The following is a 14,546-nucleotide window of genomic DNA, read 5'->3' as shown; positions in this document are numbered from 1 at the left end:
GGGTTTCAGCCTGTTACTTTGTGGACTCGTTCTCAGGCAAACTCTCCCTATATGGCAGCTACCTCCAGCAGCTCCAGACTTAGATGGCATTTATATCTCATAAGGAGAGCCCTTCCTCCATCTTCTCTGCTACTCTGTTACTCCCTATGTGGCCTGTTACATGCCTTTTGCCCACACACCAGTGTTCTTTCTGGTGGCTCACGCAGGGCATGTACCTGCTCCCTGGGTGAGAGAGGTAGGGGCCGTGAGAATGAAGGCCCCTCTGGTAGAGCGGTGTCCAAAAGAAAAACTATGGGAAGTTCAAAATTTGAAAGCAATGTTACTCTGAGGATACTGGAACTTATAGGAGGAGCAACTTCATGGGTGTACCATTAGAAGCTTTGGGCTGCAAGTAACAGGGAAACTCCAAATCCAGTTGGCCTGTTTGCCAGTATGCTATGGTCTTAAGTCCAGAGGCAGGGTGGGCTCTAGCACCACATGATCAATGATTCAGTGAGGTCACTATGTAGACTCAGGGCCAACTGCATCTCAGAGTTCCCTCAATATTGCTGCCAATGACAGTCAGCGCCTCCAGCTTCCCTGTCCTCAGCCAGCACCAGGAGGGAAATGGCTCCCTCTGGCAGGGACTACAAAGCTTTTCTTGCCATTTGAGGGGGCCAGGCTAGGTCATGGGCTTACCCTGAACCAAAAGCCATCTCTGAGGGAATACTGCCTATTGATGGCCAACAAATATGTACTCCTGGAGGAAAGGGTATGGTCATCTTATACATGGGGAGTGATAGATATTTGAATGAAAGTGGGGTCCCATTAGGAAGACATGGAGGATGCTTTCTGGATGGCCAATCAGCAATGGCTTTCAAATAAAATTCTGTTAGAGTGGAAACATGGAATTGGATAAGATGGGAAAGTGATCTATGAGCACAAAGTAAAATTGCAAGAAATTATTTGGACATTGCTGACCAGGAAGCAAGAATGAGGCATGGGAGAATAAACAGTTTGAAGTATTCCTTTGTTGCAAATATTTATTGAGCACCTGCTATGCACCAGGTCCTGTGTTCAGTGTTGGGAATAAATGAGATAGATAAAAATCATATTGTCCTGGACATCCAGTGGGAGAGATAGACAACAAACTAATTTAAATATAACACATCAAGAAACCAAAACAAGATAAAGATGATAAGACAAGTGGGAGGAAGGGCAGTCCAAGGCCTCTTGTTTATGTTGACATTGAACCAGGAACCTGAAGGATATGATAGAGTGAGCCAAGACAATTTGGAAGAAGCGTGTTCTGAGCAGAGGGAACAGCAGGTACAAAAGCCCTCAGGCAGGCATCTATGGCACATTTGGAGAACAAGAAGGTAGACAAGGGGGAGAGTGGAAGTCACAGAGGACAAATGAGGTCATGTAGGTCCTTCCAGGCATGACAGATTTGGCACTTCCTCTGTGTGAGATGCTGAATCCGTGAAGACAGAGGATGTTACTGAGGCAGAGGGTGATGCAGCCTCACCCCAAGGCTCTGCCCTGAGTCTGGCTTTAACCCGTTCTCCTCTCCTCTCTTCCAGGCCATGTACATGTTCTACGCACTGGCCATTGTATGTGATGACTTCTTCGTCCCCTCCTTGGAAAAGATCTGTGAGGTATGTGCCTCGTATTCTCTGTATCTGAGCTGGACCTTGGCTCTTTTGCCTCCTCTGCCAAGGTCTGGGGAGCCCTCCATGCGACACAGGGTGGAAACGCCAGATGTCAGCATGCTTCGTGGTGATGGGTAATATCAGCACAAGAGTCCCGTCAGTCTGCTTAGAACTTCAGGATGCCAATTCATAGTCAGCTTTAGCCCACACTGCCAACTCTGCCTGCCACACTAGGCTTAACTCATGGCACTAGTTATGTCCTGCTTTCCATTTTTTTCTTTTGAATTCTGCGTTCTTCCTTTTACATATTCCATTTTCCCTCCTCTGTTTCCTTCTGCACCTGTAAACCTCCTTCGGTCCACGCAGAGTGAGGAAGGAGCCTTCAGCCACACACCCCGTCATCTTTCCTCTCTGTCCATGTACAGAAATGTTCCCAACAGAGGCCTGAAAGGCAAGATGAAAGAACTGGCCACAGAGACCAGGAAAGGGACTCTGTTAGAAAGCAGCCTACAGAACACCAGGCTGAATACCAAGTTCAATCCCTTTCATCAGAAATATTCAGCATATCTACAACTCTTTCATTCTCATGCCTCTTTCATCTCTTTGTCTGTTTTGAAATGTAGTTTCCTTTATCTGGAAGCTTTCCATTTTATTTTATTTTTAATTCAGTACCTCGTTTGCAGAAGGGATCTCTTCCAGACACACCTTCCATCTGGAACTCAAGTTTCTTTACACAGCTCTCAAATTTTGTCTTCCCTTCCCTCCTCCCCCTGCAACACCGCCCCACCCCCAGGGGTCTAGTTCACTAGGTCTTGGGGAGCAGCCCGGAATGGCAGTTGCATTTTTAATAAGTTCCCAGGTGATGCTGAAGCTTTGGGGCTGAAAACCTCAGTTTGAAAACCACCGATTTAAGCAGTTTCTTCTACATCCTAGAAGTCTGCTAGGTATTTTTGTAGTTAATAAAAATAAAAGAGAACCATTTCATAATAACCATAAAGAGGCAGTAGGAGAAGGAAAGTGAGTGAGGTGATTGTGAGGGGAACAGTGTGCATGTGAGTACAAGCCCCTTGTCCAAAGTGATTCACCCTGAGGACAGGGTACCTGGTGAGGAAGTCAAAGAAGCCTGGAACGCCTACATGGGGGTTATTGTGACCTCTGAAATACCACCACGTGGTGGCTCATTCTTTGTGCAAAGAAAACTACTCTTTCTTTCCCACACAGCTTTTTTGAAATAGCTAAGTGAAGATTGTTCTAGAAATGTACATACAATTATCAAAATGTGCTTAACTCAATTGAGATTTTCCTCAATTGAGCCCACCCCATTGTAAGAAGAACTAGAGAACAGGAAAAATATCAGAAAAGGGGCTTGGCGAGTCTTTGTTTTTGTTTTTTTGTTATTTTTTTTTTTATTTTTGACATCACTGTTCATTTTTAAACAATATTTGCTTCCCCCAACCCCTCAGGTGTAGTCCCCAGAGTTTCCTTCACCAAGGCACCCGTGCACCATCACCCCAGTCCCCTGTGCCCCTCCCTCCCTACCTGTGATCCCTCTCCCTCCTCCTCCCCTGCAGGATTCTCTGAGTCTTTGTTGTAAAAGGTGGTGTGGGCTGGGGTGGGGGAGAAGGGAAGAAAAGGTAAAAGGAAAAAAAGTGCCTACTGGAGGAAATGTTACTTTTATTGGGTCCCTAATGTACCAGAACTTGGCTCAGTTGACCGAGTGTGATGTGAATATGCCCAAATAGCTCTTTAATTGCCCCAAGAACTCTACCAGATAACTGATATCATTTCCTCTTTTTGTGTACGGAGAGTGGGCCTCAGGAAAGTAGAGCACCTGTCTAGGTCACACAGCCAGGCAGGGGTGGAGTCATAATTTGAACCCACAAATGCCTGAGCCCTCAGTCTCTCCTCTGCGCAAGGACCAGCTTGGACAGGGGCCTGGTTGTGTTAGAACCTTCCCCTCCTGGGGCCTCACAGTCCTAGTGGAATGGTGGGCACAGCAGAAGGGCCACATATCTCCTGAGTTCTCCCTGCTCCATCCCCGCAGTCAAATCTTATGTGCAAGGTCAATGGGACAAGAGAAGGCATCCCGTAAAGATGGTGCAGCTCCTTGTTCCTCTAGTGGCCTTGACTGCAGAGGAACTGTGTCTGAATGGTTGGGGGAGGGGATGTGTGAAGATCAAGTTGACATATATTTGGAGACCCCATATGTTTACATCTCCTAAGACATGTGCGACCCATTCTCTTTGGAGTTTCACTTTCCCACAAGATTAGAGGGTCACGCTGACACCCATGTTGGCTGAGGGGCTCCTTGTCTACGGCGCAGCTCCTCCCTGCTCCTTCATTCCCCCACTAGCAATTTGATGTCGCATATCTCAGGTTGCTGGTAGACTAAAGCTGGGGGTGGACCGAGAACCCAGTGGGTGCTGTTTCCAACTTTCGTGAAAGATGGCTTGCGAGGGAAATCCGGATTGTTCAATAAATCATAGCCTAGGGAGGGAAGTTCTCAGTTTCAAATACCTTAAAATTTGAAACCAGGAAAAAAAAAGGTAGTGGGAGAGGAGAGGCCAAGAACAGGTAATTGAAGGAGAGGAGAGGGCAAAAGGAAATATGGCGAGCAAGTCAGCAGCCCGGTCGGGCATCATGTCTGTCGTTATGGGCCCTGTGTCAGCCCTTCACCTGCCTGGACCTTGGTTTCCTTTGTGTGAAGTGACAGTCCCTAGACTTGGAGCAGCCTGAAGGCTTCATTGCAAGATGTGGGACAAAGGTGCCCTGAGGTGCTGAGAAATCCTGTGAGCTGACCTGAGCAGACTGACACAGCTAGGTTGAGACAAAGCAAGGAGAGGCCATTTCAAGAACATGAAAAAAAAAGCCAGGGGACCACCTGGTCTTGAGCATGGGCTTGCATAGAAAGAATGAAGTTGTATGGAGGCCTTCAGAGGTTTCCATGGCAGCAGCGGGACATTATGAGCAATAGATTAACATGCTGCTGGAGCACAGGACACTGTCCATCCCACTCTCTGTAAATACTGAGCATGGGTAAAGAGCCTCGAAGCTGGGAAGGGGAAGAGGATTCTACAAGGAAATCTGGGAAGGGCTCATGCAGGGGCCAGATTGGCCCAGACCTTGGAAAGAAGGTCTCATAGCAACACATTTCAAGGAAGAATATTTCTGCAGAGAAGAGTCAGAGCTATAGAGCCAAGACACAGAACTGGGACTGGAATCAGCTTGCAGGGTGCCCTGGAGATGCCAGGCTGGGGTGTCAGGAGTTAATGCTCAGGAGCGAGCTGGGAGGGCTTCTTACAACCGTGTTCTGGCAGATAGGAAGAAGCCAGAGGCAGGAAGACTCCCTAGCTGGTGATTCTAAGCATCCACTGAGAGATTTTAAGCATCCAATGAGATGTGGCCAGGGTCAGAGTTAATTTGGGGTGAAAGAAAAAAAGGACTTAAGGAAATAGAGAAAGGGGCTAACTGAGTGGATGAAGGTGAGAACAAGAGATGAGCCTTCAATGTGGATTCCACATCTGCCCATAGGAAAGTCCAAACTGGAGATGACATAGTGTGGTGCGAGGCTGGGGGCTCATGGCCAGCCTTGGCAAACCAAGGAGCATGAGCTCTGTATTCAGTCACCTTCCCCTGGATTACCTGCCCCCCCCCCCCCGAGACTGGATGCTGGTGTGCCACTGATAGCTGCACCTTTCAACTTGAGGTATCAGCACCGCCATCTTAGCACCTTCTCCACACACTGTGTGGAGTTTGACTTTTCAGTTGAGAACAACGGAACCCAGAACTCCAGATCAAAAGACCTGATTAGGGCTCCGCTGCAGCCTACTGTAGGTCCCGTGGAGCCAGCTGCTATGCCGAGCTCATGCTGCCCCTCCATGGCTGAGCAGGGAAGTGCAGCAACCTGTGCTAGTGGGAAGAGGGACAGTGTCACCCAAGAGCATCTCAGCTGGGACACCAGCTGGAAATTGGCTATTTACTGACAGCCAGCCCCTTATTTTTTGGAACATGAGTAAATGCAGAAAAGCTAAATATTCATCACATGTTAGAATGTGTGAATTATCTTTTCTTCTTGCAAATCACCTTTTGGATTAACAAACAGGGCAACTGGTTGTGTAGACTCACGTGGCAGGGCTCACCATCACCTTCTACTCAGGTTCAACCCCCTTTACCCCACTCCAGGGTTTCAACTGAACTCCAGGAGAGTGATGTCCCCACCCCCAAATTCTTCCTAACCTTCTGGAATCAAGGCTCAAAAACTGGTTACCATGACCTCGACTCAGTCTGATTGACTAGTATTGAACAAAAATCTGGATATTAAAAATGTGAATTTTGACTTCTTTGGAAATAAAAAGAGGGCCTCCCTGGTGGTGCAGGGGTTAAGTCTCAGCACTATCAAGTTGTCACCAGCCACTGAGGCATGAGTTCCATCCCCAGCCAGGGAGCTGACCCACATGGCACAGCAGACCTCTCCTGTCTCGCCCTCATTTCAGTAGATCCGCCTGTTCTGCTCCCCACTTTGTCTCTGGTGAATCCTCTCACCCCCACACCTCTGGCCTAGACCCCAGTTCTTGTATGCATAAATAAATAATAAATGTTTAAAAAATAAAAATAAAAATATTCGGCAAAATGGAGGGACATAGGTGACACCGCCTTTAGGAAGGAGGTGACTACCCACTGGGCCTCGCATCTGCCCACTCCACTCCTTCCTATTGTATATATGGCCGCCATGACATTGGCAACCCCTGGATCTTGTCACAACTCTTTAAATCACAATGACTGGCAGCCCCCTCTACTCTACTCCTCAGGAGGTATGAAAGGAGCTTTGGCCCAGCAGGGGTAGGGGTGGGCAGAAGGAGGAGGCCCCTGAGCTTGGGCCCTCGGTAGTAGCATCCCCCTCTCTTCCCAGGAGGAATCCCGACTTACCTATGTTTTGTCCTTGCCCCTTTGTAGCGCCTGCACCTCAGTGAAGATGTGGCCGGGGCCACATTCATGGCAGCGGGCAGTTCAGCCCCAGAGCTGTTCACATCAGTCATAGGTAAGTGGCAGCCTGGAATGTCTCTGAGGGACAAGGGTTCTGGGGACAGATGACCTTCCTGCGGGTTGTCTAACCACAGAAGAGAATCCTGGGCCCTGAGGAGCAAACATCAGCCTCCCACTTCACTATCCATGGTTGCTATTACAATTTTATTCAAGTGATGCTCTTGCTTTGCATGTATGTGTCCCAGAATCAGTGCTGATTCCATGGGGCACCAGTGTCCATTCCAGGGACACCATGAGACAGTGTCCCTGATGAAGACTAGAAGCTTCTGCCCAATCCTCAGCTATTATAGATGCCCAGAGCAGTCTAAGTAACCCTTGTGAACTTTGCCAGCTTTAGAAGGCAACCAGCCCCATGAGCCAGGCTGACAGTTGGTCTCTGTTTCAGGCGTCTTCATCACCAAGGGTGACGTGGGAGTTGGGACCATCGTGGGCTCGGCAGTGTTCAATATTCTGTGCATCATTGGTGTCTGTGGGCTCTTCGCAGGGCAGGTAAGACTGCTGGTCACACGGAGTACCTGAGCAGGAGGAGCATGGTGGTCAGACAAGGTCTGTGTTGCAGGAACACAGTCATCCGGGGGCCAGTGGGTTTGGGCCACAGCAATGTGGAGTCTCACACCCCAAGAGGATGGCCTAACTGGACCTGGAAACTGTCAGGCACCATTATTTGGTCTCCACAGTGGAATATGGAGTGCCCAGCTCCACGCAGTAACAAATCAGCCTAGAGTTGCAGGCTGCGAATCTGAAGGTGTCACTCTCGTTTCGATATACTACTGATCTGAACTGGAATGACCTAAAGCAAGTGAAGGTCTGCTTTTGCCTCAATGTAAATACAGTAGATACAGAGAAAAAGAGAGGAAAGGACCCAGATTTTTTTTTTCAACTAAAAGCAATTTGCAATTACCACCTTTAAGGATCCTGGCTTGCTTTTTCTACAGTGACCAAGCCTTTTATTTAGATGTTCACTTGGGCAACTTAAGTTGGGGGCTGGTCATGAGGGCTTTGTCTGCCTGCATTTCATTTATGGAGACTGCCAGGAGGTTTGGGGGATCTGTGTCTTTTGTGAATTCTGGTATCTTTTTTGGAAAGTCTTAGGAAGTCACCCAAAGGTCACCAAAGTGTGAGGCTGCTGGTTAGCTGTGGTGCTGCAGTGAAACCTGGGGGTCTGCAGCCATCCTGCCAGGTCTGATGTCCTAGTTTCTCTTAAGAATTTTATTCAACTATAAGCTAGCTTGAGCTTCCTGCCCAAACACCCAGAACTCTGAGTATTTTCTAGGAAAAGCAACTTCTAGAAACTCGTTGAGGGCATTCCACATGCAATATTAAGGAACCGGATGATTCCAACCAGCTCCCTCATTCTTCAGGACACAGAAGCAGCTTGTTGAAGAGCTAAGGAAAGCTCCTGTGAACCTTCTCCCATGCATTTTTCCAGGCTTTTCCATCTGTCAGACAGTCAGGGGCACCAAATGCTAACCATCCCTAAGGCAGATTACAGTCCAGGGTAGGGTGGACTGCTCTCTACTGTCCATTTTTTGCTTCCATTCTCTTCATGCAGACTGATTTGTCAGGGTTGCCTAGAGGGTTCCTTGCTTCTGGGTGACAGAGGGAAACCTGATCTCAGCAAGAACAAACTGCAGAGCCCAGAGACAGCCCTTTCTGTGTAGCGTTCCAGCCAGCTGTTTCCATACATGACGATGCAATTTGGCCCAACTTGTTCAATTGAATGTTTTATCTTTTTTCTCATCCCTTTGGTCCATTAGCTCTTGGCTTAGATTTTGTGAACCCACAATATGGTGTTTTTTTTTTTTTTAAGATCTCCTATATAGTTAGCACCCAAAAAAATGAGTTTCCAATCTTGCCTTTGGTGCCATTTGCACTTCACCGATTCTCATCTGGGTTGGACGTGTTCTACTGCCTTCAGAGATGAGTAGTCTCATCCCACAGAAAATCCAGCTGCTGTTAGCACTCTCTTAATTAGCATTGTCACCATTAACAGTATGATTATTAGCCCGGCTGTTAGTAGTGCTGTCATTAGTTCATTAGTCATTTGTACGTACAGCTTGATTCAAAAGCAAGCCCAAAGGGAAGAAATAACGTAAGGAAATGAAACAAATGACTGGGACGTGTCTCGTAAATGCCATGCAACTAATTGCATATGAAATGGCTTGAATGCATTTGTGTTTCATAATTTATTGGTAATACAGTTAATCACTAACTTGGTTAGAAGGCCCATGTGAAAGACAAATTGCTTCTGTAACTTTAGCAAGTGCTGGTATCACTTTGCCCTTTCTGGAAGGTCTTTGCCAAGTTCATCTCACAATCCTGCATGGTCTTGGAGAGATATACCAACCACAGTGATGTTAGAAGTAGACCACATGGTGATTCTGTCAACCCTTCCTCTCACTTCCCTTACCTTGGCACTTGGAGAGTTCCAAGGCTCTCTTTTTCAAGACTTTGTAGTATCTCTGAAGTCTTTACCAAGGAATCAAAATAATGTTTGAGAAAAGGCACAAGCCCAGGAGTCACACTGGCCCAGGTTTGAATCCTGACTCTGCCATTTGCTAGCTGGGCAAACTTGGAGAAGTTACTTCACCTCTTTTTTTTTTTTTTTTTTTTTTTTATAGAGGCATGTTTTTATTTATTTATTTATTTGTTTGTTTTGTTTATACATGCACTGGGTACAGTCAGAAGCGCGGGAGGGCGAGAGAATTCACCAGAGCCAGAGCGGGGAGCAGAACAGGCAGAAGGACCGAAGTACACTGCTGAGGGGAGCAGCGGGCGGCAGGAGAGGTCTGCACACCATGTGGGACCCTCCTCCAGTGGCCGGGGAGCAGCCGGGGATCGAACCGGCGCCGCAGAGGCCGCGGGCAGCTTCGCAACCCAGCGCTCAACCGCTGCGCCACCGGGGAGGCCCTACTTCACCTCTTAAACCTTAGTTTTCTCATTCTGTAAAGTGGGTACATGCACACCTAGATCCTAGCATCTCTGTAAGGATGAAACACAACTTGTTCAGTATTTAAAAAACTCCTGGCCCACACACTACATGCTCAATAAAAGTCAGACACCATTATCAGCTGTCAGACTAATAATTGTTACTAGGGTCAGACTAATAATTGTCACTAGGGTGCTAAATTCCACCCTAAGTCACTGAGATACTTTGACCAACCGATGGGTAGAACTTACTGACTAACTAGTGGGACAGCCACAGGATTCCTCATGGGGAGGAAGGCGCAGTCAGGAAGAAGAAATGAAAATCAAAATGAGAAGGTGGCAATTGAAGAAGTATCTCAGAGGACTGGTCCTTACTCTGTGTGGCCTGATCCAGTGGAGGAAAAGAAAAACCAGTATGAAATGTAAGCAGCCTCACATGTGGAGAAGCCCTGCCAGGTGGTGAGCTGGTACAGTGGAACGTCACAGCAAAGGGTGGATACTGGGAATTGAACTGATTAATAAATCCAATCATGAGTTATTTATGTTGCCCTGCACTTTCATTTGGCTGGGAGAATTACCAGCGAGTGCCCGTGGGCCTCTCCCTAATGTGTTCCAGCATGAAGGGCTGCTTGTGACCAAGTCTGTTACCCATCTGAAATTAAAGTAATTAAGCTGTAAGGTTTGAGTTCCTGTCTCAATTAGGGTTTTGATGAATTCGATGTAATTAAATGTCTGCTGTATTTGCAGTTTGCAAACATACCCTGTTCTTTGGTGTTCGCCTAAAGTGCTTTGGGGAGTTTTTATGGGACAAGAAGGAAATTGCTTCTTAGAAAGTGGCTTATAGAGTGGTTCTTGGCACCCCCACAAGACATTTACAGGGTTTTGGTCCTAGAGGGTTTTTTTTTATTATTTAAAAACAAAAAATAATAATAAATATCAACAAAAGGAAAACAACAAGCTCTTGATGCAACCTACTAATGTATTTCACTTATTGTGTTGAAAGAACTTCATGTCAACTTGGTACAACAATGTGCTTATGAATTTAAATCCCGCATCTAGAGCCTGTTAAGCATTAAAGACATAACCACAAATAGAGAGTAAACAAGTTAACTGCCTCCCAGATTAGGACTTTCATATTCCAGTTATGACAGTCCGGCAGATGGCTCCAGTTTATAATAAAGAGCCCCAACATCCAGCTCTCCTGGCATCCTCGAATATGCCTGATGTTCCTTGGCAAGGTCCATCTAATCCTGGCTGAGTTTCTTCAAATAATACACTGAAATGAACCTACCTTTGATTGTTTTGCCCAGAAGAAGACCCTAAGCAATGATTCAAGTGGAAAGTGATCCCAGGACTTGCCTCTGGGGACCTGGGGAACTGAGACAGGGAAGAGAAAGCAGCCAAAGAACGTGTGTTAGTACCTCTGTGGGAAGCTGGGATTTACCTCTGGGGGAACTGGGAGATGGTGTAGAGCAGGTGCCTCTAAGTTATCTCATCCACATTTTCCACCTGTCTTTGGTTAAGGACTGTTCCCAGGGAATGCTAATCCATTGACACTCCAGCTTGCTTGATGCAGGCATAGTGGACTCTGGAGCAGAGAGAAACCTGTAAGTAGACATAGAGGCTGGCTTTTGGAAGCACTTGATATAGTAAAGGTGGAGAGATTTAGGTAGGGCTCAGAAAGCATTTGTTATAAACTCAAGCCTGAACCTTTGAAAATAAGCCACCTGGTAGGTCTCTCGTCCAGCAACCCTGGATGAAACACAAGCATTACTACAAGGCTGCCTGTTAAGAGTCAGGGCCAGGACATCTTGCATTTAGGGAACTTCCTCTAATGCTAAAAATAACAACTACCTTCCTAGGCACTTTATGCTTCTCGTTAGAACACAGAAGCCCCTATCTCCCAAGGGAACACCAGAAAAATCTGGATGATATAAAAGTCATATGTATGTATGGACCTATCAAACAGTGGAGACAAGACAGGCTTGAGGAATTGATTTACTTCCTAAGTGAACTGTGAGCCCTGGCAGGTCTGGATGCAGGGAGAACAGAAAGCTTCCCTGACCCAGAGTGTTACTGGGTGGAGACAAAGCCATTTGAGTTACTGGCAATGTGGGGGTGCTGGGATACACTAGAGTCTGGAAGATTATCCAGTATAATAATAATATAATCAACACAGCAGTCCTCATCACCTCACCCTGAATTTGCTGATAAAGACAAAAATGAAAGCAGAACTGAAATGCGGAAAGAAATCATAACTTCTGCTCTGTCTCCCACATCTCCCTATACCTGAAGCTGAAATAAAGGGCTAGCATGGAGTCCCAAATCCAATCCTGATAAGAACTGAGAGGCGGGCACTTCTTGGAAGCTGGGTGTAGGGAACTGGGCTGGGCCTGGGTGAGCTGCACCCCACCCCCAGTCAAAGGAACTTTTAAGGCTGAAAAGGCTGAGATCTGCATAAACATCCCCTCACTTCAGCCAACAGGTGAAAGAAGTACTTGAAATTTCTAGGGGGAAAGCAGTATTATTATTCTTTAGTTCTCATTTTTCTTCTGTACATAATTTCCAAAATGCAATATTAAGCACAAAACATATAAAGAGGCAAGAATAGGCAAAACACGAGCACAAGCAAACCATAGATGACCCAGATCTAAAAATTAACAGAGAGGAATTTAAAATGTCTATCTTAAATAGGAAATCATGGAAAGAATAAATGAGAAATGGAAAAATATAAGGAAAAGCCAGATAGAAATTATATATATATCTACATATATATGGACATCGACCATCTGTTAAGCTTCTCCAGTGTGCAGGCACCACAATAGATGCATTATGATATTTGGGAGAGTAGACCTGCTGAGTTTTAAGATAATGCCTTCAGTATCACACAAGGAAATGGGTACCTGAAGGGAGGTGGGCTACCCTGAGGTGGTTAAACCTGGATATGAGCCCACATCTACTGACTGTAAAATCCATTTTTTTTTTCCTCTTGGAAATCCTATGATTTAAAAATCTCCAGATGTTTTATTGCGTTCTTCTGATAAGCTCTAGCTTTTATGTGTTCTTTAAAAAAGTGGAGCATAGGAGCCCAGGGCAATGCACAAAAACAAAAACATCAGTATGCTGGTGGTAGCCTAAGGTGGATGATGGAAGTTCTCAGCCAGCCAGGGCTCAGATAGAGGCTTCTCTTATAATCAGATGGCATCATCCATGCTGGACTTTCATTTCTGGCAGACAGAGGATTCAGGATAATAAACAGTGAAAGACCCACAGAACATCCTGATTTACCCTGTACATCTTGGTTCCTAGCATATTGTTTCCCACACAAAGCCTAACACATCATATCTCAGCTTCCAATTCTTCGAAGCATCCAGATTCTCCAAGAGGCTGAGAGCTGAGAATGGGTGAAGCCACAAACCATACTAATTGCCAACTTCATAAGTAGAGGCTGTAGGCTTGCTGTCCATCCTAGGGAAGGAGACAAAAGTGCAAGAAAGGAAACTCATGGCCATGGCGAAAACACAGGGTCGGAGGCCTTGGGTGTGATGCAGAATGCTTTAATACTTGATTCAGTAGGAGCAGGAGAATTTGTGGCACATTAGACCAAGGTCAAGGAGGGATCCATTTGGAGCAGCCCTGGATTCCATCATGATATCCTAATAAAATAGACTTTCCTAATGCCATCTGCAAGCTGCCTGCCTCAGAAGGACCTATTTGAAGGCAGCTCCCCAGTCCTAGCCTCACATCAGTTGAATCAGAGGAGCAGCTGTACCTGCTGGGGGCCCATCAGCTGCTCAGTGCTCCTCAAATTCTTGGACCAAGCTTGGCTTTGGGCATCTGGCCCAGGCAGTGTAAACAGGAACCCCCTAAAACTCCAGTCCTATAACATACTGTCTGCTGAAAGGCTTTCTCACTGTCACAGGTTGTTCCTTTCCCCTGGCCTTTCCCCTGCTCCTGCCACAAAGCCAGGTCCTGAAAGGGTCTCACACCTGATCTTTCCCTGACAGACACTGTTGTTCCCAGCCCAGAGTTGCACCTGGCCATCTTTATACTGCTCCCTCTCAATAGTGTCTGTGTCCTCATCCCAGATCTCTGTGTTAGATAACTTTGGCTTGTTCTGGTTTGTTGTAACTCCTTGAAATGAGCTGAAATCAGATCCACTTAACAACCCACATCTACATTTCTTGAGACTTTGAGTTTCACATAATAAAAATGCCCATTTCTAATGGGATTCTTAAGTGAAGGGAATTTATTGATGTCTTAGAAAAGTAGAGGAAATGGATATCAGGCATGGTTTGATCAGGGCTCCAGCTTCATTTTCTGTGATTCTCTTATCACTCACCTCCTGTGAACCCTCCTTCAGAGTAATTTTACTTCATGGAAAAAACAAAACAAACAAACAAAAAAACATTGACTATAGAAGTTCAAGTCTAGTATACTGTAGGGGCAGGAAGGGTACTAGCCGGATCTCTATGATCCCATGCAGGTGGTGAAGGAAAGTCCTGGAGCCCTCGGTGGCTTTTTCAGGCTTTTATTGGGTACACAGCAGGTACACAGCAGGCAGGGGTAGCAGGGGGCTGGGAGGCTGGCAGTGAATCTTCACTCTTTCTGGGCTCTCCAACGTTTTCTCGTGGCCTCTGCTTCTCTCTTCTCCTTCTGGTCTTGCATCCTGTGACACCGCCCTTATAAGCACAGTCTCAGCCCAGGTGCACCTACCTACATATGCCCACACCCTACTCCAGATGCCCGCCATCAGGCATGCATTCAGGACCCCAGGGATCCATCATCAATCCTAATGGCAGGCAGGCAGAAAAACCTGCCATCGTTTACCCTACATATACACATACCACATTGATCAAGAAAGTAAAAGGTAATATCTTCCCACTCATCCCTTCCTTCGTGTCTCACCTGGTGTCATCAAACAAAAGTCTGACTGGGCCAGCT

The 14,546-nt window shown here is 46.4% G+C and overlaps 1 protein-coding gene across 1 annotated transcript in view; it reads left to right on the top strand.

Moving 5' to 3' along the window:
* The window catches only part of SLC24A3 (solute carrier family 24 member 3), a 523,373-nt gene that overhangs the window by 368,731 nt on the left and 140,096 nt on the right, over positions 1-14,546 (top strand). The window contains exons 4-6 of the mRNA XM_037494056.2: positions 1,563-1,637; positions 6,585-6,669; positions 7,060-7,163. Of these exons, the coding sequence (XP_037349953.2) occupies positions 1,563-1,637; positions 6,585-6,669; positions 7,060-7,163 (264 nt within the window). The remainder of the gene's footprint in view (positions 1-1,562; positions 1,638-6,584; positions 6,670-7,059; positions 7,164-14,546) is intronic.

Source organism: Talpa occidentalis, unplaced genomic scaffold, assembly GCF_014898055.3.
Source record: "Talpa occidentalis isolate TD23 unplaced genomic scaffold, MPIMG_talOcc4v2.1 talOcc4.10, whole genome shotgun sequence".
Lineage (NCBI taxonomy): Eukaryota > Metazoa > Chordata > Mammalia > Eulipotyphla > Talpidae > Talpa > Talpa occidentalis.
The sequence above is the reverse complement of the archived record's forward strand: the minus strand, read 5'-3'. Positions and strand labels throughout refer to the sequence as shown.